The 27,032-nt window shown below is 34.2% G+C and overlaps 1 protein-coding gene across 1 annotated transcript in view; it reads right to left on the bottom strand.

Moving 5' to 3' along the window:
- Positions 1-27,032, bottom strand: part of LOC145683931 (uncharacterized) — a 58,577-nt gene that overhangs the window by 16,181 nt on the left and 15,364 nt on the right. Inside the window, exons 2-4 of the mRNA XM_081755616.1 lie at positions 14,379-14,430; positions 6,331-6,369; positions 605-1,354 (exon numbers count right to left, since the gene is read on the bottom strand). Coding sequence (XP_081611742.1) covers positions 605-1,354; positions 6,331-6,369; positions 14,379-14,430 — 841 coding nt within the window. The remainder of the gene's footprint in view (positions 1-604; positions 1,355-6,330; positions 6,370-14,378; positions 14,431-27,032) is intronic.

Consider the following 27,032-nt stretch of genomic DNA (forward strand, 5'->3'; position numbering starts at 1 on the left):
TCTTTCATTACAGAGCTCTATTCACTTCTTCGAACTGTAATATATATTTCGAAGATCGTAGTTGAAAACGTATCATAACAGCGATCTCTATTACTACTTGCCATGTATAATCTCTTAACTGATATATGGTCACTTTGTTCGTTGTTTGGAAGTTAATTGAGCGTATGAACTTCGTATCCCACACAATAACGTATTGTGTTCAGGTGATGTTCACCTATATTACCAGCTGTACACTAATGGTCGAATGAATGTTGTGATATCAGACAACACACCGAGACTTCTGTGCCGAAGACATTTTGAGTTCAAAAGGTTGAGCATTCCCTACAAGAATGCAGATGTTAAATAAAAGTAGCAAAAAGGAAAAATATTAGTTTGCCGTTCTTTTGTCACCAACAGTAGAACTATCAATATACTATTTGCTATTTATTAAATATAAATAACCTTAGAAAGAGTCAAGGACAATATGAATATTTCTTCTATATCCGAAGAGTTGAGCAATGGTTAGTAGTGTCTAGTGCATCTAATGGCTCCCCACTTGTTGACCATAAAGATGAATACGTGACTCATTCATTGATACTATATAAATAAATAGAAATGCACCTACTTGCGTACTTAGTAGTAGAATCTTCAGATTTTTTAGAAACATCTATCCCTGAACTGTGTGTATGTCCATTGTTAGAAAATCCAGGTTTTCTGGAACTGTGTGTATTTTCATTGGCACTACCTCCTGGTTCTCCTAAATCGATTGCGACTGCATTAGCATGAGCCCCGCTCCCTGTACTTCCACTACCAGAACCTTTTGGTTGTTGCGAACTGGATGTAGTTCCACTACCAGGACCTTTTGGTTTTTTAGTGTTGATCTTACTTCCACTGCCAGAATTGGCGAGCTTTCCAGGCTTTACTGCGGCTGGACGTGAATGAGAATCACTTTTTCCATGACCGCTTCCACTCCCTTTACCAAAACTTTCAGACTTTCCGGGACTACCTCTATTATCTTTGCCATGATGTTTCTCTTTTTTACTTATTTCATCTTCATCATCACCAGAAATTGCAACACTTTTAGCTTGTGCACCGGCACCTCCTTTGCCTTTTCCCAGGTTGGATAAACTACCGCCTTTCTTGAGAACACCTAGCTTCATAAGAGCTTGTTCAAAATTTTTCAGATATCCCGAATCATTCAAATGTTCCAATGTTTCGAGATTTACATCGCTACCTGATACTGCACGGCTTTGAGCTTTGGCGGATCCACTATCATTTCCTAATGCTACAGCTTTTGACTTGGCAATTGCTTTATGGCTGAGTTCAGAATCATCATTCAGATCATCATGGTGTCCATTATAACGTGGAGTGACACCTAGAATGAACATAATGTATTTAGAATTTAGAACGAAAAGAATTCGAGTTCAAAAGATTGATTTTTACATTAATCAACAGAAATTATAAAGCTTACAGTTAAAAGTGCATTGTACATATTCATTAAACCATTTCTTGACTTCACAAGTTGAGTAAGATATTTAGTCGCTTCTGTATCGGGTTATGTACGGATCAATTTCGGAATCTCTAAATTAATTCTAAATTAATATACAGTTAATTTTTCACTTTAAAATTACACGCCGTTAAAGCTTATCAACATTTTTTCCGCTCGATTCTTTACTCGATGTACGCTACAAGTCGCTCATGCTTAACTAAGAACTCTTGATTATTTACACTTAAATTATATTTTAGTTACCCTTCCACCTACCTGATACTCCATACTAAAGTTATGCAATTATTCAATGGCTTTCTTGAAAGGCAAGTGTTAGGACAGATTAAGGCATTTCTTAGCATTAGGTAGGCACACAATAGCGCAGGTTGAGACATTAATCAACGTAGGTATTTGTTAGCACTATTACAGAGACACAAATAATGAGACTTTTGCCCTTATTATGATAATATTGAATTTATTTCAGATTATTAATTTTTGATTTATTGTAATCCTTTCAAGGTTTTTGTATATTCATTGGATTCAGAAACTATTACTATTCTAATAAAAGGATCATATCACTTTCCTTGAAAACATAAAAGTTGTTTTGGTATATATTGCTGATAGATATCGGAAAATACAATATCATCGAGTCTTTAATACCCTCCGGAACAAACGATGCACAAATTTGCAACAAAAAAGGAAATAGCAGAAGGCAATTACTCGGAAATTAGCAAGTAGCTTTTCTCTTCTATATATGTAACAGATCTATTCGTGAAAGAGTAGTATTTGGAAATATGGAAGTAAGCATTTGGAAATAGGGATGGAACTACATTTACTGAAGAAATCACAATGAAGAAACAAAACATGTTGAGAAATGTCTTATGGTTTGATACATTCTTTAAATTGACAATAATCTAAATCCCTTTATACCGACATAGTTTTCATGTCTTTTAAACTACATCTAGACTACTCAAGCCAGGGCTGTCTCACGGAAAAGAAAAATGTGGACTTGTTGTGTTGAAACTTGTGGTATGTGTGTATGACATGTGTGAAATGTGGGAACGTAAAACTGCTAATTACATTTGCATCTCTCTGGATGGAAAGAGTACACTTCAAACTTCTGTAAGCGTATCTCCCATCCATGTCTTTATTTACTAATTATACAATTATAATAAACTACAATGAAAGAAGTTTCCGTCATTGTTGTTCGATATAACTCTTAAGATTGTTGAAAGAAAGTAAGTTTTTTTTAACGTTTTATTAGTATCTTATCGGGCTACGAAATGGCGTTACGAACATGGGTTTTTGTCAATAAGAAATTTAGATTCTAGCCTTTATATGGATAATCACCAAAGGTGAGTCTTTTTTGGGGTTCTTCTATCCCTTATATTTCCTGATTCGATCATTACTATCTATTTAATCATCACCTTTTCCTTAGCCTCGGCGCATAATCGTGGGACGTTAAACCAAAATCTCATGTAGATCAATGACATGTTATTTAGTCTTGTATGCAAAAATATATATGTTATTATTTCACAAGTACAACCTGTTACTTATTGTAATTATTAGACAACAACGTCCCATAGCTTTTAACACAAAACAAAAATATAGACTACGTAATTGAACTTCCTTGGCCCCATTCCTTGAATTAAATTATACCATGCTCCATAGTCTCTGAAAATGTTTGTTTGAGAAAAAAACTTGCACTCATGATAACTAGCTCTTATGGACTTGTGGGACATGACTTATTCCATATTGTAAGATTGCTTATTAAATGTATGAATATGAAATAAGAATGAAGTTGTCTGAGTCATTTTGTGGAAGCTTCCTCGCAAAAAAACAAGTTTCACCATGACCAAATTAACCGTTGTATATGTTTAGTCTCGAACCTAATCACACCACATTGTAGAGTTATTAATAAAATATGTAATTCCGAAATAGGAATAAAATCATCTAAATGACTCTTGAGAAAATCGTCATTACCCGTTTTGTACTTTTTTCAAGAGAAATGATTCGTGTCTTATTCTAGGATTGTTAATGGGGTATCATTTATAAAATATGAACAAAATCGCCATAGTCGTTAGAAAAATCGTCTAAACAGAAGTCAGTCAGAAGAGTGATCTATTCCTTGTAGAAATATCTTACGAAAATGATACATACAATATGGGTATTATCCTGTTAAAGAAATACTGATTTATGAGTTACTATGTAGGCAAACTTCTTGAAGCCTGTTTGTTTTCGAGAAATTTGGAAATTCTTGTTTTCTCTCTTCAATACAATTATTCCTCTACTGGGTAGGAAGAACTCTCTGCAAAATATCTTGGAATGTCTTATAAAACCGCCTAGTTCAGAATTTGGTTTCAATACGTTGAACGGTAATCGGGAAGATAATGTACCAAGGATATAGGAAACAAAGGCAAGAAAGAATTGTTCCGGTTCTGGAATGAGATATATGAAATGGGAGAGTGGCCAAAATACTTCCTGAAGAAGATCATGATTTCAATGGCTAAGAAATCGAACGCAGAGAGATGTGAGGATTATAGAAGTATTAGTCTCATATCTCATGCAGCAAAAGTGTTTTTCGAATGCTGTTCAGAAGGTTGTTTGGAAGAATAAATGACAAAGTTGAGGAGGAACAGTTTGTGCTCAGAAGAGGTAAGGGCACAAGAGATGCAACTGAAGTATTAAGGGTAATTAGTGAAAGGTTCATAGAAAAAGGGAAAGAGGTGTATGTTGTATTTATTGTTCAAGAAAAGGTTTTCGACTGTGTGAATTGGGAATTTTTTTGGAAGTTCTAAAAAAAGGTTCTGTGGGAATGAAAATATCGAAGACTCATAAGAAACTTATATATGGATGAATAAGTAAGTGTTAAAATGGGAGAGAAAATGCCAACTTTGAAATCTGTTGATCCTGTGTGACACCTCCTAGTGGTGAATAAGGGTTTTCCTCACTAATTTGTTTCGTAATAGATTTTATCTCATCCGTAAGATTATTGCCCTTGGACATACGTTATGCTTACTCATGCTTCTCAAATGTCGTATATAGAAGAAGAAATCAACGTTTTCCTTTCTTTCACTACAAATAATAGATTTATTGAATAATATATTTTGGCAACATGGGTGAATGTGAGTGCATGTTTCTTTCGTGTAGAAATGGTAATACTATGCAATTTGTCCTTTACCATTAGAAATTTACTGAAATTTATTTATCAGTCTATTCCTTAGAAACATAATGACAATAGAAGTTAGAGGGAAAGTGAGTACTATTGCTTGGAACTGAACTTAGAACCGTAATTACGGACAGGATATAATATTATAGAAAATTTGTCAACATCCAATTTCTCTTCTGATGAATATCTTATATTATACAGACCGTATAACTATGGTATAAGTGCATGGAAGTCATATTTTTAAAGTAAAATTTTGGCTTATGCTTTTATAACGGTTGATATTTTCTTCTAATATTAAATATGTTAATTATATTCGTAGTAGAGAAATATACTATCTTTCTTTAAATAGCATGTATAAAAGTAAAGAAGATAATTCTAAAAGATATGAAAATTCACAAACTAAACACATTTTCTTGCAAGGCTCTCTGTAATTTTTATTATAAATTTACTAGAAATGTTACAGTTACAGAAGTATATCACTTCCTTCTTCAGACTACTACTTCAACTGAAATCATAAATCTTTCAGTTGGAGTAGTAGTCTGAAGAAGGAAGTGATATACCTTCCAAAACTGTAACATTTCTAGTTAATCTATAATAAAGATTATAGACAGTCTTGTAAGAAAGTGTGTTTAGTTTGTGTTTAAGATGGACACAAGTCCTTTCTATCATAATATGAAAATTCAATATATCTATTGGTTTGAAACGCTTGTATTCTTGACTCGGACAAGTCCTAAACTTTTATTTTCATTATCGTCATTAACTAAAATAATGATTTTAGATTCAATCTCACCACCAGTGAACTACAATAATAGTAATACAATATAACCTTTATTTTTTTCATTTTTGACTTGCCTAATCGTGACCTAAGTTCATAGTCAAAAATTATTGCAATGTATGATAAATAATATATAGTAAAAGTTACTGTTCGAGACACGTCAGCAATCGAAATAAATTGTACAGAACATGTCTCAAAAGTCATGAATAGGTTATATACAGGTGAGCGATTTCTTATAAAAACAATATCCAATGTCATTTATTATATTTTGATAATTGAACATTCAGAGAAAAGAAATCATCATTATTAAAGTTTTGTTTAGTGTACCATTTTTACTCTTATGTTTCCATGGATGTTACTGAAAGTAAATTCAAATAAATACAAAATAGCAAAAGTGAAAACCAAAATAGCAAAATACATTTTAAAAAAATATTTTGATGTTAAAAAAATCATTCTCTTAATAAATTTGAAATAATTACATGGTTTTGGACAAGCTAAAAATATGTATAATCTTCGGATTTTTCATGTAAAATAGAATATGTTGAACCTTTTGAATCTGAGCAAATTAGTCTGATTAAATTGAGAACATTAACAAATTCGTTCTGCCTTAAGTAAAGAAACAGTAGCCCTTGCTATGAGTTATATATGATCTAGTCTTTTTTGCCATTGAAGAACATTATAATTAAAGAACAATTCTCATTTAAATAAGTAGATTGCTGCTTTAGAAATATCTATAAGATTAACACTGATTTCAAAGTTTCAGTTGACAAAATAGTGGAAAGGTAACTCTATAAATCAAACATCAAAAGAAAAGTCATATATAATGAAAAGCAGCAGTGAATTACATAAATTTCCCTAACAGATATTGTGTTATTATAATATTTATGACCTTAATGATGTGTCTATTTTTATCATGCTTACGTCTCAAATGAACTCCTGGTCTTCTATTATTTATCATATCTAGAAAAGACAATTTAAAATAATAAACAACTTTTATATTTGTAAACATAAATTCATATTAAAATGATACTTTTGACTTATTACATAAAGCACAAGTTTAGGATTGTTGTAAAAAACAATAAATATTATACACAATTCATGCAAATTGTTTCCTTGTAACGTAGGTTCGTATGTACAGATTTGCCTCCCACAATATGACAATTGTTCTCTAGAAACATAATGTTAATACGTGGATTTTATCAGATAAAAGAAAAGATAAACATTTAGAGTACCATTTTAGCTAAATATTTAATATTAACTCACTTTGAGACAAAGGACAGATACAGTGTTGAAGAAAATGACCTTGCTTAGTGGTTGCTGCATCCATCTAGTGCACCGATTCATTCCTGGTATGTTCCGAAGCGAAGGTAAATATAAATCTTGTCTTTCATACGTTGTTTTTGATTACAGGTGAAAAACGAAATAGATGTCCTTCATATGACGTTGTTGTAAATGGATAATCAGAAAAAATAAATCGTTCCCTTCGTATGTCGTTCTTGTACATAAGTGAAAAGAAATATATAAATTTTGTCCTTCATATATTGTAGTTGTATGTGTGTGGAAAGAAAAAGTAAGTACTTTCCATCAGATATCGTTGTTTTGTGTGTGGATGAAAAGAAAAAAGAAATATTGTTCTTCATTGTTGTTGTTGTTGTTGTTGTTCTATATGGGTGAGGGAAAAATGAATTTTGTTCCTCACGTGACGTATTGAGTATTGATGAAAAGAAAACTAAGTCTTGACCTTCATGTCGTTGTTCCATACATTTAAAAAGTACAATACACCTTGTCCTGTACATGTCATTATTACACATGAGTGAAAAGTTATATATATATATATATATATATATATATATATATATATATATATATATATATATATATATATATATATATATATATATATATGTGTGTGTGTGTATGTGTGTGTGTGTGTCTGTGTGTCTGTGTGTAACCTATTTCTAATGCTGTTTATTCTCACAACGATCAGTAGCTTTATATCAGGCATTTTAAGTGTACGCTTAAATACCAGTGCATGAGATATCCAACCAGCGTTAGGTGATTTATTTATTTTTCTTTCACCTATATACAAGAACATGTGAAGAATATATATATATATATATATATATATATATATATATATATATATATATATATATATATATATAAATTTGTATATATATATATATATTCTTATATATATTATTCATATGTCCTTGTATATAGGTGAAAGAAAAATAAATCAATCACCAAACGCTGGTTGGATATCTCATGCACTGGTATTTAAGCGTACACTTAAAATGCCTGATATAACGCTACTGATCGTTGTGAGAATAAACAGCATTTGAAATAGGTTCCTCATACATAGGTTTCAACTAGAGTCATTACATAAAAGGCTGCATACAAGATCTAAAGTCACCAGATGTCCAAACATTTTTCACTGTCCCAAGACTCTATTCTGTAATTGTATCAAACTCAAAATAAAGTATTAGGTGTACTAATGCAGATTAATTAAAATAATCTAGAAGTTGTTCTTCTTAGACTCTGGGCTCGCACTCTTGCAAAAAGCCCAATCTAACGTGTATGAGATTAAGTAACTGTGGCAGAATCTGTGGAAAAGATAAATATTAAGATACTGTAGACCGATTTCATGTTATTCAAGAAAGCTAAACTAGTATTGCTAATGTAGACTCAAACTGTCTGATCAGTATTAACGGCTTGTTGTCTATTATTATTATTATTATTATTATTATTATTATTATTATTATTATTATTATTATTATTATTATTATTATTATTATTATTATTATTATTATTAAGATAATTGTATAAGCAGCCGGACAGATTAATTGCGTATGAAAGATCCGTCATTGGTGGGAATAATGAACGAAAACCAAAAAGAGAAGCTAATCAAGTTGGAAAATATTGCGTTTCTTTACGTATCAGTAAAACCTCTTCCTATACTAAGCTTCAGTCACAGTATATGTTGGGGTGTTTTTAAGTGTCAACAAAGACAAGATCTATTCATGATAGCTAACCAATGTAGTTCTCAGAAGTAAAAGAAGTCCTGAGAATTGCTTCCAATTCGTTTCCAAGTTCTTACTTTCATTCTGTCTATCTTTCCTGACTTCTTAAAGTCTGGTGGATTGTCAGAGATCAACTGGACATACCGAATTCTTTCGGTCCTTTAGATAGAAGCAATTGTGTACTTCATTAGTTTTCAGAAGTCAGTTTAGATCATTTTTATTTTGGAATTCTGGCAACATATGTTGGTCATTGACTTCCTCTTGACAGGGACAGATAGCCTTGACGTTCGCCCCTACTAGAAAACAATCTTCTCCAATTTTCAAATTTCTTCTTACAGATTTGTTTACAAAAATACATCATAAATTGATCTTAAAAAATTGATATAAGTACTCATATGCTATCTAACGTAGAACATACAAATAGCAATTTTTATTTGGAAAGCTAACTGAAATACTTAGTTCTATAGAATGAATCAATAGAGTCAGTAATAAAGACATTCGTAAAATAGCGCACCAATTGTCTGTATTTCTTGTTTGGAATCTCTATCATGATGTCTTATTCTTACATATTTACAAATATTTTGTTAGTGTTCTTTTAACTTTATGGGTTGGTATTTCAGACATATGATTCAGAGTATGAGCGTCCGAAGAGTGAAACATGGAAAGGCAATTTTTCACGTCTGGATTTTTGGAAGCTTAGTTTATAGTGCAAGTCATTTCAGGATTCGCCATCTGTGGATTTCAGGATATAAGATAACTTGTATACATAATTTTGTTTATACAGAGCAAGACATTTCAAGATTCGCCAAGGAAGAACCTCATCAATTGCAATTTCCCTTTAACAAGCACTACTACCGACACATAAACTGATTATTTCTAGTTTCTGCGTGCAAAATACCAAATGTTTCGTACTCCATATTGGCGTATTAGCACTACATAGTATAACGCAGAAACATTATGCAGGTTGACACTCAAAAATCTGGCCATCGATAATCCGTTTTCTTCATCTTTGTGACATGGACTTTGGAGCGCATTTTGTAATTTAGCCTGTTGGTGCGCCTCTATTTTCTGAAGAGGCAGTTTAAATTTTGATTGTGATGTAGCTGGTAATTAGTTTCGGGATCTAGTTTGTATCTGTAAGCAGACATTTCTCATCATTGCTCTTCGTTTCATGATTTATTTGATTCTGTATAGCTTCATTAGGAATTAAGTAAATAATAAAGATATGACTATTATAATCAGTTGAACAAATATTCAGCAAAATTGTCTTATTTAGTTGTTGAATTTTAAAATTTTATGACTATACAATTAGTTATTTTCTGTTAAAGATATATAGCACATATAAATATCGAGAGCCAGACATTTGTGAAAATCCGTCACTCCTCAGGTCCAGAATGTACACATTTTGAGTCAAGACGGCCCAGATATCTAACCTGATGATGTGTTTATTAATATTAATTGCAGATAATAAAGTTATGCAAAATAGGGTGAATAATTGTAATCTCTTACATCAATTAGTATGTGCACGGGTCGAACAAGGTGTATCTGCGTGTTAGTGATTATGTTCGTGAGTCGGTCTTTCATTCTCTCCCGTGAGATAAATCCTGCGAGTCTCCCTAGCACAAAGAGCATATATTCGTGCGTACTTTTTTTGAAACCAGGTTCTATTTTGTATGCCACAATGTCAATAGTAAAGGGAATACATGTTAGCAGTTTTCCTCTAAGGCTTAAAATTGTATGAAAAACGTACAAATTGGTAGCTAGGTTGATAGTATACATTGAGAATTAGGAATCAAGCACCATGTATTCATGAAAAAAATACTAATAGTAATGAGTAGGGCTCGGAAGTTGAAGACCTAAATGTTGCCTAAAAAGGACCTATAAAAGGACCTAAAAATTTCTAAAAACAAAGGCCTAAAAACTGGAAAAAAGGACTAAAATGAGACTCAAATTTAATTAGAATTACATTTTAATGGATATAATGTTCAAGAAATACAAGCTTCTTTTACGTAAATGGTCTGTCCTTCTTCCACAAACTGAAGTACAAATTAAAATAAGAAAACTTCTTCCTCTTGTGCTGGAGGACATTGTTACGCCTCCTTATCTGACTTGTGACTGTTACAGATCTGATCTTATCAGTCCAGTCGTTGGAGAATGTCTTATCTTTTGAATTTTCTTTAGTACTAAAGAAGAGATGTTGAAGAGGTAGTGGTGACTCCAGTTAATGATCAGTAAATTTATTGTCTAAAGATGAAGGGTGAAAAAAGACGTTAAGACCTATTAAAAGCTTAAAAGAAGATCAATAAACACAAAACGCTGAAAGAGGCAAAAGGAACAAATAAAATCTACCATTTTCTAGCTTATAAGGACCCAAAATGAGTATATATTATGTTAAGCTTCGTCTTGGGGCACTCGTAAAAAAATCCTTCAACTTCCGTGCTTTACTAATAAGCATATAACTCTAGTATGTAATCGTTTTACAGTCAACAGCAAAAGGTATTTACCTCCTTGACTGCTATAATTCAATTAGGTCCGGTTCAATACTTTTGCTGTTATTGCAAACGACTTAAGAGATGCAATTCAATCTGTACCTAAGATTTCAACCAGGAGAGGACAGCTGGCAAACCTATGTAACCCTGAAACAGGCTTTTGCTGTGGAGTTGATGCACGAAGAAAATTTCGCATTTTAATATTTGTCTCTAACGTTTAGAATGTGCTGTCCATTGAGTGCTATATGTAATTGATATTACAATCTGTTGACTGTATAGTGTGTATATTTCAATAAATCACCGTATGCCAGAAGAAAGAAAATATAACATTGACCATATACGAATTCGAAAACGGTTCAAATTAACTGAAAGTATCAATTCTGGAACAATTAAAGGAGATGAGTTTGTCAATCCTTGTCTCCATTCATAGACCTTTCCAGATTCCCAACATCCCTTTCCTTCTTCACAGAACATCTTTCCTATCACACTGAGTATTTATTGAAGTTGAAGGATGTTAAGTTCGAACCTGTAGGAATTCAAACCCATGTCGCCTTGAAAGAAATTCAATACGTTAATCACTTGTATAAACCGATCACTTATTGGATATTTCAAAAAGAAAAAGCTGGTAACTACTTCAAAACGGTAATAACCGTTTATGTAACTTCAGACGAGCCACTAAGACCTGGTCAAGAGGTGATCATTAGTTGAGTTAATTAATTTTCATCAAAATTTGTTGTTTAGGTAATCATTATTGTTATTCTTTCATTGTTCTTTTTTGTTATTAACGATCAATCCTACTCTATAATTTCATGGATTACGCAAGTTATTGCGATGTAAACGAAAATTTGATTTGTGTTTTAAAAAAATGCATTTGTACATTGCAAGAAACTCAACTTCTAATTATTCGCAGCAAACTCAATTATATCTTATTGTAAACAAATTCTGGTGTAGCACATAAAAGAATTTTACGCAATTTGAAGAAGTGTACGAGCAGTTTGTGTAAATAGTATACAACGTCACTTCTTCACGATTTCAAATCCTATAGTTGGCCAATTTTTTGCTCCTAAGGTACCCAGAGACTGGAAGTCTTTCTTTGAATAACCCCTTATCAATTCTTTTCTTTCAAACTTCGATTAGAAAACAGTATTATATGAATAGTCTTTTGTCTTTTAAAATCAGCATTACATTCACTATTCTATTTGATAATCTTCTGCAATTGTTCCGGCAACAATAGAAAAAAGTCACTGTAGAACTTCTTTTGTTTCAGGTAAAGAAAATTGTGACCCGTTGTTTCCAAATTAACTTAATAATATTCACAGAATTTAGAAAACAGAAAAAGATGATAGTCTGACGATGTCACATCCAAGGTATAGGATGGATGCGTTTGTACCTCCAGATCTAGTTTTTGCAACTTCTGACGGTCGTTAAAAATGTATATGATCTGGCTTTATCATTGTGAAATATAACACGTTTCTGTTGACTAGTTTCGGCCGTTTCTTTTGAATTGGTAGATGCACTCAAGCTAGTACAGGTCCGAGTTTATCGTCCTGCCGGCAGCATCAACTCATGATGCACGATAATCTCGCAATCTCAACAAATACAAAGCGTAATATTCCTGAACGTCAGTATCGGCTTTGCTCCAGACCGTAGAGCTTCTCCTAACATCTTTTTCGCATTGTCGTGGGTTATCAATTTTTCATCACTGATAACCGACAACTTCACAAATGGTTCGAGGCCATTACGTTTCAGTAGAGATTCGTAGATAGAAATTCAGTCGAGTAAATGTTTCTGAGTCAGATTATTTGGCACTCAAACGTATAACTTCTTTTTTCTTGTAGCCAGCTTTCTACAAATCGTTTATTACTGTTTGGTGTTGTGTGATCAGGTCATTGTCATTGTCATGACTTCCTTCATAACCAGTCTTGTTCAACTTTTGTCAGAAACATTCACATTTGATGTGATTTTGGCCTACTGTTAATAGCATTTTAGACATCGGAATTTCAAGAACGAGAGCTATTAAATCATATTTTTGCTCCTTCTTTATGACAACTTGTCTTTTACACAAATGATACAGATTTATTCATGGACCTGCACAGTATTTGTGTGTTTATCTGAAGACATTGTATAGTGCACCTCAGTTTTGACAAAAGTTCACGTCTCTTCATTGGGTCTGGTTATGTGAATTCCAACTTGTCTTGAATATCTACTATCTTTTACAATCATCTGTCAAATTGCTCTAGGTCTTACCGGCTGCTACTCGTACCCTAGGATTTGGTGTATTAAATTCTAAACTTTTCTAACCGTTTAAAAACTCCTTAATGTTAGTTTTGTGCAAATCATTGAGCTCCTTGTCTAAGATTAGTATGGATGGGGAAATAATTGAACTTCCATATGTTTTGTATTTACTTATCAAGTGTTCAAAAGTAATCGTAATATTCTAACATCAGCAGTTTTATCGTTCTTGGAAAATTATTCCTGAACTGCCCCGGGAAACCGGTAAAATGAATTCGTTGCAGTAAATGTTCTATTGAAAGTACAAACTTGTTAATATTGTTTTCTTGTCGAACTTCGGTAAAAATGTAATTGATAAAAGTTTATTGAAAAAAAAAATGTTTGTGTAGGGAAAGGTTCGGAAAAAAGTAAGCGATTTCAGAATTTGAACACACGAAAACATGATCAACAAAGTACACACACAAACCGCTAGACTATTTTCTATGCCACTTCAAATTTCTTTCAAGTGATTTTTTGTTCCATCAAAGGATTTGTTTACATGCGACTAAATAATAGAATTGCAATAACAATAAATTTGATTATGAAAATTAATTAGCTCAATTAATGACCAGTCTTCACGGACTTCCAGTCTTCACGGATAAAAAAATCTTCTCTTGTGGAAAAGGAGAAAGAAAGAGAGATGTTCGAAATATGATACTGAAGAATTAGAGCAGACCCATGAATGGACACAAACATTTACAAATATATTCCCTTCAATTGTTCCTAAATTGATATTTCCAGTTAATTTCAACTATTTTCTAACTCATGTATGATTAGTTTTTTTCTTCCCCCATGTACTGAAATAATACATTATACGCACAACAAATTGTAATATCAATTATATATAGCATTAATGGATCAGACGCTCCAAACAATAGAAATAACTCTTAAAATGGAGACATTTCTTCGTGTAATGTGAACTCCACAGCAAAAGTCTGTATTCCACAGACTTGCCAACTGTCGTCTCCGGTTGGAATGTTAGGTGTACATTTGATTGCATCGATACAGGCGTTTGTAGTACCAGCGAAAGTTTTGGACTTGGTCTAATAAAGCTATAGCTGTCAGGGAGAGAGATACTTTTGATATTGATTGTAAATCACTTTAGGTATGGCATCACCTGTAGAAACACCAACGTTTTAAAAGATGAAGGAATATAAAAAGTGCAAAACTTGTTCAATTAACTTACTATCCATTTGATCTGGGTACCATGTTCCCTGGCCATAAGAGAAAGGGATAATCTGAAAATAAATTTTAAAATCATATGATTACTCTTTTTAAACTTTCCATAAATTATTTAAAAAAACAGAGTTCAACACTAGTCATGAACTTGAGAGTTTCACATTATCTTGAACAGATGAAAACACATTCTCATTTGTTAGCACTATTCATTGTAAGTAGGCCAAAGACACTGTTTAAAATTTAATTCTCAAACTCTGAAAATGACGTAGGTTCTGTTTCTGAATTCTGATTCAATAGAAATATGTCGTACTGTCACCATGGTGCTACGGAAAGAATTGTATGCACTATAATACAAAATAGATACAAAAAATTACAGTTACGTTTATTGTTAAAGCAATAATGTACACTCATGTCCAAAATGATTGTCGCATATCTACAACTGTCTTCTTGCAAGAATATAATTTGATAATGATTTTGCAGGGTACTTTTAATACTGATACTATATGTATAATCGGGAAATGTATATTCGTGGTAAATTTCATAGAAAAAGAATTATACATACGAAAATTAGAGTGAGTACAACAAAATGTTGCTTAATGGACAAGAAAGTTTTATTTTCGTTTTATTGTTCTTATATACTGCTTTTCACATGGAATTTGCCACATACATGTCTTTGCCGACTATACGTATACTAACGTTATAAGAAATACCGAACGAATTCATTATCAAATTATATTCCTACAACATATTTATAGACATGCGACAATAATTTTGGACATGAGTCATTTTTCATTGCACTTTCCTCACATACCTAAAATAGTCATTTTTCAATGTCATCAAATCATAATGTTGCATAGTTCGTAAATGGTAGATGAGAATAATTGTATTGACCACAAATACATCAACAACTACTTAAAATTTCATATAAGCTATGTTCTTCACAATACGTGAAAATGATATGTTGCATTTTTAACTAGGGTCATGTTATGCTAAACACAGTTAAGTCCACTTTTGCCAGACTTTTTCATTAAAATCAAATCCGAGGTACCTCTTTCTATGGACGAAACATCGTTAACGTTAGATCTAGTTGGAAGCACATCAAAGTTAGTATGTTTTGATAAAATCCGTTAAGTTCTTGGTTACATGTTTTTTTCGAAAATGTTATTGCTAATGGACAATAACGGCATATGTTATTGTTGCTTGTTTTCTTCCGTTATTCATTGCTTTAAGTTTCTGGGAGATTAGCATGGGATTAAAAGTGGAACAGTGGAACATGCAGAAGAAAGCACCTAAACAATCAACAAGAGGAGTGGAAAACAAAACTGTATTCGGTCCAAGGATGTGTACTCGTTATTACGTGAAAATTATGGTGAGAGTTGAAGAGAAAACAGACCTGAAATCAGAAGAATGTAGAATAATCAGCTAAAACCAAACGCCGTAAGTTTGGAGTTCGGGAGCTTGGTCCAGAAAAGTGTAAAAAGTTGTAAAGATGCAAAATATATTCCCTCTCATTGATAACTTGTATCTGCTATAGCAAATAGAGTTAAGAGATAATTAAAGGAAATGATACGATACACGAACATTTTTCAACAACATGGAACCATCATTGGTCATCTCGTACATTATACAAGATGGCGGACGTTAAGTAGTTGCGTGCGTGAAGCTCCCAGTTAATATCAGTTTATGAAGCGCTCTTAGGAAAAACTGACTGATTTTTTTAACAAATAATAATCTTAAAGTAGTGAAGTGCTGTGTACTAAGTTTTTTTTTCTTTCTTTTTGTTGTTACTAATACCTATTTACAAAATGCCACCTAAAGGCTCAACAACTCCACGCGATACAAAGGCGTCAAGTCCATCAAAAGAAGACTTTATGAAACAAATTTGTAGTGAAGTGAAGGCAGCAGTACAAACACCGGAAGTAACAAATGTGATTATAGAAGCTATTATTGAGACAGTAACGAAAGTTGTGGTGCAGAAACTAAAAGAAACTATCGATTTTAATACAGAAGTAGTAGAAGAAATGAAGGCTTCAGTGTCAGAGCTGAAATCCAAGTTGACGGGAAAAGAAAATAGAATCGCTTCTCTGGAAGAAAGTGTAGTTGAACTTGCACAATACCAAAGGAGAAACAGTATAAGAATTTTCGGAGTGCCTGAAAAAGAACAAGAAAATACAGATAACGTTTCCTTCTCAGTCTTCGAGACTAAACTAGGAATTAAACTTGAGCCTACGGATATCTGCAGATCTCATAGAATTGGTCCTAAAATTCGTGGCAAAACAAGGCCTATTATTGTTAAGTTCACGAGCTACAGAAGCAGAGCTTTGGTCTTCAGAAACAAAAGGAAACTAAAATCCAGCGGAATTACCATAAGAGAAGATCTGTGCCAGTCAAGATTACAACTCCTTAAGATGGCGACAACGAAATTCGGTACAAGGGACGTATATACACAGGATGGGAAAATCGTCATCATAAAAGACAAGGTAAAGCATTTCATAACCACAGCTAAGGAACTTCAGTCGGTGTAATTACACAGAAGAACAAAACTGGGAAGTGCTTTTATGTTTCTTTCTATTATTATTATATTTTTATTTCACTAATATTTTTTTAACCAATGGTTAGTGCCGTCCTTCTTATAAAGTGCAAGGCAGAAGTACTACCTCTGTGTGTAAAAACTGACTCCCCCTTTGTACATTATCTCGTTTTGACTGCTTTTATTACCAGCAACTTTCTGTGCAAAATAACTTACTCTTTAATATTCATTATGTGCAGACAATCATGCTTAAAACATTATTACGAAAACGTTTGCTCGAAAATGGACAATAAACTGGAGCGTGTTTCATATATAGTGAATATCTTATACGTTGTGTGCTTATATTCTTTATTTAGTGAGTGTGTTGCATTGTATCTAAAATGTTATAGTGTTGTTGCTTGTGGTTTCCATGATCTGTGCCCGTTTTCTCAATCTAAGCCACCGACGGAAGCCCTTGTTCATTTGCAGCCTGACTGCAACTGTACTGTAGATACTCACAAAATGTCTCATTACTGCTTTTTACGTTCTTACTATGTAATATCGTTTAAATTGTTTTATTGTGTCTTAAGCTTACTAAGTATGAATTCTCGGGAAAATGTAAGAAGTTCAAAATATTTTACAAACTTCTGTCTCATATCTGAGGTAAGTGCCAGGAGGATAATCACTGGGTTAGATATTATAATATACATAATACGTACCGTATGTCATAAATGTAACTATGAGTACGACTATGGGTAACTCTACTGGACATTCTCATATTCTTGACCTCTCTGTTATTAACAGAAACCGTGCTGTGGTATGCACAATACCTGCAGATGTCAAAAGAAAATTTACCGTTATGCATGCTAATGTTCGCTCACTTCTTCTGAAAATTGATGAAGTAAGATCTCTTATCGCTACGAATGAATGTGCTATATTTATTGTAACTGAATCATGGTTAGATAAATCTGTTAATACTGAACAAATTGATGTACAAGGGTATTCCGTTTTACGACAAGACACGGGCAGAGGTGGGGGGATAGTAGTATATTATCTTAAAAACCTAGAACTTATGACTTTTGCATCCAGCTCTGGTGACGGATTAGAGAGACCAAACATAGAATTTCTTAACTTTACTGTAAAAATAAACTCTTATTCAATAGGTTTTGCTGCATTATACAGATCACCCAATATATCGTATACTTCACTATCAATTATTGAAGATATTGTCATCGAGCTCTATCCACAGGTCGATTCTCTGTATTTAATTGGCGACCTGAACTGTGACCAAACTTGCATAAACAAACCTGAAACGGTATATTTAAACTCAATATTAAATAGGTTAAATCTTATTCAAATAATTAATGAGCCTACTAGGATAACTGAAACAAGTGAATCTTTGTTAGATGTTATTGTTACTGATAACAGAGACAGACTGGCGTTGCATGGTGTTAGTCCCCCTATTGGAAATTCTGATCACTGTGTTATATACATGGTTCTTGATATTAATAAACCGCCTAGCCCGAAACCTGAAATTCTTAGCTGTCGAGATTATGGTAGTTTTGATGAAAATCTTTTCTTTAGCGATGCTCAATACATACACTGGGAAAACATTGAGTCATTTGAAACAATAGACGGTAAGGTTTCCTTTGTACAGGACGCATTAACACATATATTCGATGTACATGCTCCTATTAAAAAGATCAAGCTTTCTAAAACTAAACTCCCATATCTCTCAAGTAATACCAAGCTATTAATGAAATTGCGTGATCAAGCACATCTCAAGTTCAAGCGTACCAAAACCCAACAAGATTGGGAAGAGTTTAAAAGGCTTAGGAACTTTACAACGTCAGTGGTTCGACAAGAAAAAATTGCTTACTTCTCTTATCGTATTAAAAACTGCACTGCAGTTAAAGACAAATGGAAAGTAATACAAGAGCTGGGTCTTTGTAACAGAAACAATGATGTAGCACTTTCCAGTGAAATCAATGATCCAAATGTTATTAATGATCATTTCGTCAGTCTTCCTGGTTTGCCTCCTATTAATTCTGAGAGAGTTGACAATCAAACTAAGAAATTTCTGTCTAAAAAACATCCACAGCTACAGACAACATTTCTATTTAACCCAATAAATGAATCCGATGTGAGAAAGGCGGTACACAGCATAAAATCTAACTCAGCTGGCCTTGATGCAATAAGCACTAAAATGATCAAATTAGCGTTGCCATTCATACTATCACCTCTAACGAAAATAATTAATTATTCACTAGTTAACGGCTGCTTTCCTACTGCCTGGAAAACAGCAAAAGTGGTACCGCTACCAAAGAAACCCCGCGTAACTTCCTTAAACGAGCTACGTCCAATTAGTATCTTACCAATAATGTCAAAGGTCGTAGAAAAATTAGTAAACCAGCAATTATACGACTATGTAAATCATAATAATATTATCCCTATTATTCAATCCGGTTTTCGTAAGCATCATAGTACTGTCAGTGCGATGCTCGAGGTAACAGATGGGATATTAAACGCAGTTGATAACTCTCAAGTTGCAATCATAGTCCTCTTAGACCTAACCAAGGCCTTCGATCTAGTTAATCATAACCTGTTGTTGGCTAAACTAAGGTATTATAAATTTTCTGATACCGTCATAAACTGGATTGAAAGCTACTTACTAGGCACGAAGCAACAAGTATATCTTAGGACAGCTCAAAATCCCTTATCTTCGGCACTCGTTATAAACAAAGGAGTACCTCAAGGATCAATCTTGGGTCCCCTTTTATTTTCTATTTACATTGCTGATCTCATAGATTCCATTAAATACTCTACTGTGCATTGCTACGCGGATGACACACAACTTTGCATCATGTCATCACCACAAAATATTGAACAAACTGTAGAACTTGTTAATAGAGATTTGACCTCTGTATCTGAATGGTGTACTGATAACGGTCTTGCCATCAACCCAAGTAAGTGTACATTTACGATTATAGGAACCTCACAACAGTTGAGTAAAATCAAGGCATCGGATCTAAAAATAAAAATTATGGACACTTATATTTCTTACTCTACCCATGTGAAAAGCTTAGGACTCATATTGGATAAGGAACTAAACTATAATAATCATATATCTACTCAGTGTAATAAAGCTATTACTTTATTACGTGGACTTTACAAAGCCAAAGACTTTCTATCTCAGTCTATGAAATTATATCTCATACAAGTTCTTGTTTTACCGTTATTAGACTACTGTGACGCTGTATATGGACCATCTCTCTCTGTTTACAATTCTAAAACTATACAGAAAATACAGAACTCGTGTATTAGGTTTGCCTTTAACTTAAAGAAATTGGAACATATCCTACCAGTGCTAAATAGAAACGACATTTTAACAATGTCGAGAAGAAGATACCTACGCTATAGTTGTCTGATATATAAAATCCTTAAAACTCAATCCCCACAATATTTATATTGTAAATTTACAAAGCGGTCACAAATTCACTCTCACGTTACGCGTAACAGTGAGAAATTCAATGTACAAAGACTTAAACTGAAGATAGTGCAAGGATCATTTTCTAGAGCAGGTCCGAGAGTATGGAATGCGATACCAAAAGCTCTCACGGAAATAAAGTCATTTAATTCATTTCGAAATTCATTAAAATCACATTTGATGAAATCCCAGCGACTGGCCTCTGGCACTTACGACATGTACAGTTTTATGTAAGAGCTTAGCTAAATCCAACAATATCGATACTTTTTATTGCATATGTCACTTGTTTATTTTCTGATTTATTCTTTTACTTGTATTTTTTTAAGTTTTTTTTCTGTTCCTTTTGATGTGTAATGTTTAATATTGTATTCTTTTGACAAGGGTTAGGTGGTAGAGCAGCCATGGCTGAACCTCGCCCGCTTCAATAAAGACATTTTCATTTCATTTCATTTCATTTCATTTCATATAGAAACGATATCTGACTAGAAGTCTGACATAAACTTGTTATCAGATCAGCTCCAGGATTGTACCTGAAGTTCAATACTGCAAAGGGATTCTTATTCTAAGGAAGTCTATCCGATGTTCTTGTACAAAATAAGTGGACTACAAAGTTTGAAATTGCCCACTTCGTTGTCTGTCAAGAGAGGGAAGAAATAGGATGACATTATCTTACATAACTAAATTGTTTCTACGTTACGAAAGTTCAACCCGTGGAAGTTTCAGAACGTTGATTCTCCTCTTAAAAACATTTTGTACCTACCTAGACCTCCGATCAATCATTGGAGCATTATAAATCCGTAATTTTTAATGGAACTGCTTCAAGACCGACTACTTCTTTAGATCAATGTTCTCTTCCTTTTCTCAATAATCGTAAAATTCTTCCTTTCTCCCTCTCCATTTCTAACACTCTCTCAATCGTTTTCCGCTCGACCAGCTAATTCTCTCCATTATTCTCCACACCTACATTTCGAAAACTTAAAGTCGTTTCTCATCACGTTTGTGTAATGTACATGTTTCTGCTCCATACAGGGCAACACTCCACACGAAGCATTTTATGAGTCTCTTTCTCAACTCTTTATTCAAGGTCACACAAAATATTTTTTTCTTCCTCATAAAGGATTCTTTCACCTTTCCTATAATTGTTATTATTTCATGTTCACAATTCATACCATCACAAATAATACTATCCACGTATTGAAAACTAATCACCTGTTCTATTTCCTCATCTACTTCTATATTGGATACAGACGTTTCATTCAAATCACAACTGCTTTTGTCTTTCTAACATTTATTTTTATCTCATATTTTACACAGCCCTTTCTCAAGTTCTCCAACACATTATTGATATTCCTTTCTGATTCCGCAACAAGTGTCATATTAGCTACAATATATAAACCTAATCGTTCTACCTCCTACCGAAATATCGTTTCAATTATGTAGGCTCTATTTTACTAACTCCTTTAGCCATATAATAAATAATGTTGGTTAGTAGCACCATCTCTATCGAACTCTCCTTCCAATTGCACTCTCCTTGGTCATTTCCTCCATGTTCTAATACTTACTTGTTTGGTTTATCTAAGTTTGTTATGATTCTTCGTTCTTTCCACGACAAACTAACTTTCTTAGGAACTCCCAATAATAATTCCCAATCCACGCAGTCAAAAACCTTTTCCAGCTCAATAAATACAGCATATACCTCTTTCCATTTTTCTATACACCTTTCACTGATTATCTTTAATAATCCAATTGCATCTTTTGTGCTAGTATTCGAAGCAAAACTTTTTACTGGATGTGATATAAAACTAATAGTTCTATAATCCTAACATCTCTCTGGGTTCGATTTCTTAGCCACCGATATCATGATCGTCTTCAAGGAGTCTCTTGAAAGTCTCCTGTTTCGTATGTTTCATTACAAAGTTGGAATAATTTTCGTTTCCTATGTCTCCTGTATTCTAAATGAATTCAATTCTTACATTATGTATTTCGGTTGCCTTTCCATTCCTAACCTCCGATATAGCCTTCTGAAACCTCTCTTATTCTCACGTACTTCATTTTCTACTTCAACATGTAGACCACAAGGTGTATCCTTACGCTCATGCTTAATATATAATTTATATATCCAAATACGTAATATATTAATGTTTAAGTTATTCCTGCAGTAGTAATAATATACATTTGTATTTCTAATGCTAGTTGGATAATGCTATGTCTATTATGTGTACGCTACTAAAAATTCGGCTGTTTCAGTAGGTTGGAGAACCACCGTACTTCATGGGCTTACGGACACTCAATGGTAGAGCGCTTACCTCTGATGCATAAGGTCCCTGGTAGAGACCTGCACGGGCCGAATTTTTCGGCCCGAACCCAATCCAGCCCGAACGTACCTAGGCCCGGCCCAGCCTGGGCCCGAAAAGTTTTGCAGATTTTCGGCCCAAGCCCGGCCCGGCCCGGCCCGATAAGTTTTTCAAAATTCTTGGCCCAAGCCCGGCCCGGGCCCGATAAATTTTAAAAGTTTTTGGTCCGATCCCGGCCCGATATTTTTTTTTAAAAAAAATAGCTCGAGCCCGAATCTTTCTCAAAATTTAGTACTAAATTTCACCTAACCCTCAGAAACATTTTCTAAACTCTGGTTCACAACCTGACGCTTGCCTCCCGAATAGTATCATTGCTTCTTAGAACTTTGCCTGTTATCGAGAGAACAAAAACTCCATTCCCTGTAACAAAAATCTAACTTAATTGATTTTTAGCATAAATGAAGATGACAATATTGTTTAGCGACAGGCAAAACATTCCCACTCCTCCTTTTTATATTTTGCGTTCAGTGAAGGTCAAGGTCAGAGCTCAATCTACCGCATAATGCCTGCAATCCTCTATAGTGAAAGTGGAGCCGCTAAGCAACACAAACTGTAAATAGCTATTGCATTCTTTGTAACATTTTTCACTGACACACTTCTTCAACGTTTGGCTTTATTCCAATTATTGTTTAACGAAAGTCAATAATTATTAAAGAATTGCAATTGATCGGACCCAGCCCGGCCCGACCTGAAGAGAAATCAGTGTCGGCCAGCCCAAGCCCGGCCCGGCCCAAAGAAATAACAGAGTCGGCCAGCCCAAGCCCGTCCCGGCCCAAAGAAATAACAGAGTCGGCCCGCCCAAGCCCGGCCCGTGCAGGTCTCTAGTCCCTGGTTCTATCCTCGGCTAAGTAAGTTTCTGATGGACAACATTGTGTCCATGGATTTAGGTATGATGCTCTTATTTTCACCCAATTTCTCCTTCCATCGTCATTTATTTACCTTAATCATTGCCTGCCTTAGCCTAAAAGGCAAACTGACGGGATCTTAAACTGAATGATTTCACTTCCACCGTACGCCACTGTTAATGACTTTATCTGTTTATGTAAGGAAGTTGTTTCACTGAAATCGGAAGTAATGGACTTATAGCCTTTTGTCAAAATAAAGGAGTAACTTCGGAGAACAAGCCTGCTCCTTCGAAGCATAACCCATTTCAAAAAAAGTTTCTCGCTATCTCTTGTATTTATCACAGTATTAAAATCAGTGGTAATTCTAGTTTTACTAATTCTTACTTTTATAGCCTATTCTTATAATACTAGATCTTGTTTAAGAAACTGCTCCTTGCTATCTATTACCGTTTTCGAACAATGCCGAAGTTGAAACTGAAAATCGCAGACTTTCGACAGTTTAGGAATAGAGAATAAATAGGGGAACGTGGGGCATAACGGGGTAGGGGGGCATAACGGGGTATCGGTATTTTTTGAACTGTAATTAACTGCAATCTAGCGATAAGTACCTAAACAAGATTCTCAAGGACGAAGGGCTGTTGCGCTTGAGCAGCGTTCTTATCAGTTGAAAAGGAACAGTGCTGTGTGTCAGTTCTTTGTTTTCGCGCTATGGCATATAACGATTGGGATTTTACTTCGGTCAAGGTAAGGCAAGTTATTTATTACACACTTTTAAACTATTGATATGTTGAAAGAATATTTCTTCTGTGTTTGTTGTGTGTTTTTGAGGTTTACGGATTGTAAGTTATAACAGAGATACTCGTTGATTTAACACTACAACTCATCTGGGGCAAAACGGGGTGGGGCAAAACGGTATTGCAATCACCCCATATTGCCCCATTACCCCATTATGCCCCGTAAGAGTATCGATTGTGTAGTTTACTATCCAGCTCGAAACATTTCTTGTTAATGCTAGGATTGCATTTGCGCAGTTTTGTTTAAGTTCTTCATGCTGAATTTTCAAAATTTGGTTATGTTGATTTGATGTCAGGAAATATTAAGATTTAACTGACAATAATTCGATGTAATCTGCATAAACTTTGTAGTACAATTCCCAATGATCACATTTTTTTCTTTTTCTTAATAATGCCTAATTCAGAATGTACCTTTTGAAGTAATTATCAACATTTTTTTTTTAAAAAAAAGAGTACTCATCTTTTGTTATATTTGATTATTGAGTCTAAAAAATATTTCATAAAATTCAAGTTGTGTTGTATAATAGTAATCATATATTGTTGTTTTATGATAAGTCTATATTAGAGCTGGATATTATAGATGTAATAGTGTACGGGGCAGTATGTGGTAGGGTCATAATGGGGTTGACTGAAATCCAATGTTCCATTATGCCCCACGTAGGGGGCATAATGGGGAAAAGAGCCATTTTTGGAATAAGCTAAGCAAAAAGGTGCAAAACAATATTTTTGAAAGGATTTGCTGGTTGAAATATCACAATAAATGTCCAACGTGTCTACCGCAGAAAAATTACTGCAATTGAGATATTGGTTACCAATTTAGAAAGGCAAATATCTTAGCTTCCCCATTATGCCCCACGTTCCCCTATCGAGACGAAACTTACTCTTGATACATTGGATCAATATAAGAAAACAATTCCTCGCTCTCGTTACCTAGTACCACTTTCCTACTTTACATATCCAAATTGAAAGTAAGATTCTATTCTTGATTGTATCTATTCTTGAGATGCGGAATCGATTTCAAATAACCGTTTCTCTGCATAATTTACCTTTTCTGCTCTGGTGCTTGTCGACAGACGGATGGATATATTATGGGACAGAGTTCTCATATTTGTACAGAGCATACTTTGAAATACCTACAACAAGTATGCACAAATCAAGTCTGAAAAACCATTTTCAGGAACTACGTTCTCAGTTTTCGTTATCTCTTCATCAATAAGTACGAGGGTGATTAAGAAAGTAATGTCTCTAAGCCCACTACTTTGTCAATTGTACTGCAAACATTCTGAACTGTTTATCATTTAATACATTGATGTTTGAGCTATAGAATGTCATTTGTTTCACTTTCCTATCTCTTCAAGTTAAAGAGTAATTGAGCAATCCATTTCATCCAGTGGTGACGTCCGGTTGAAACAGTTGGATGTCATTGAAAAAAATGAAAAAATGAAATCTTTGAGTTTTACGTCCCACGGTTATGCCGGTTAGGCTAAAGGAGACGGTGATTATGAGAGATGAGTGAAATGGTGGAATGAAGAAAGTGGGAGGAAACGGGAGAACCCCGAGAAAACCCACGAGCACGGTGTTTGTCCACCACAAAGTTCACTTGGTGTGGGCTGGGTTCGAACCCGGGACCCCAAGCACCAGAGGTGAACGCTCTACCACTGAGCCACCGCGCCCCCTTGGATGTCATTGAATTTCTGACTGCGGAAAGTTGTGCACTCAGGAACATTCATTGCCGGTGACTACCATTACAACAGAACGCCATTACAACTCGGAAACGAAGCCTCAGACGATGGAGTACCGCCACACGTCCTCTTCTATGCCAAAAAGTGTAAAAGTTGTCCCATCTGCTGACAAAGTGTTGCTGACATTCTGCCTTATCCTGCATATAGTCCGGATCTTGCGCCCTGAGAATTTTGGTTCTTCCCCAAACTAAGGACCAAAAAATAGTTGTGACGCAGAGGTAGAAACAGCAGTTCGGCAATGGTGTCTCCAGTACCCGCCACAATTCTTTGTCGACTGCATGAACAACCTTGTTTCACGTTGGCGCAAGTCTGTTGGCCGTAATGAGGACTATGTTCAAAAGTGACTGCAAGCTTCCTACTGATACCTGTATCTGTGTTATCTGGCAAACACAAATAGAGGTATCACCTTGAAGGTATTACTTTCTGAATCACCCTCGCATCTTCAGGTTACTTACTGGTTTGTTCCAATATAGTATGGCGTACACATTATCCTGTCTAATGCGATAATATTAAATTTCTTAACAATTTTAAACCAGAAGATATATTCTAAGTGCTCGGACTCACGACAATTTAAATATGTGTATCTGGTTAATAAAAACGCTAACCACTAAATGACCTAAGTCTGATTAATGTAACAATCGTCGAAATCCAGATTTTTAATAAGAAAACAAATGTTCTCGTTTAAGAAGTACATCAAACATAGAAAGAATATGTTGTTGGTGTAAAGCAGGAATCAAAAGACACTAACAGAGGTCCTTTTAAAAATAATAGTACAGATTGTGATGAGAATCTAATGCCAAAGCAAATGTAATTAACGCCATACAAGCACTTTCCATCAGGAAGACTATTAGGCATGTTGCCATTCTGTCATGCGTGACAGAACGCATAAACGGAAATTATAAAGACCCATTTCTTTCCCTTTTTAATCCA

Source organism: Thermobia domestica, chromosome 4 (assembly GCF_964235325.1).
Source record: "Thermobia domestica chromosome 4, izTheDome1.hap1.1, whole genome shotgun sequence".
NCBI classification, from domain to species: Eukaryota; Metazoa; Arthropoda; class Insecta; order Zygentoma; family Lepismatidae; genus Thermobia; species Thermobia domestica.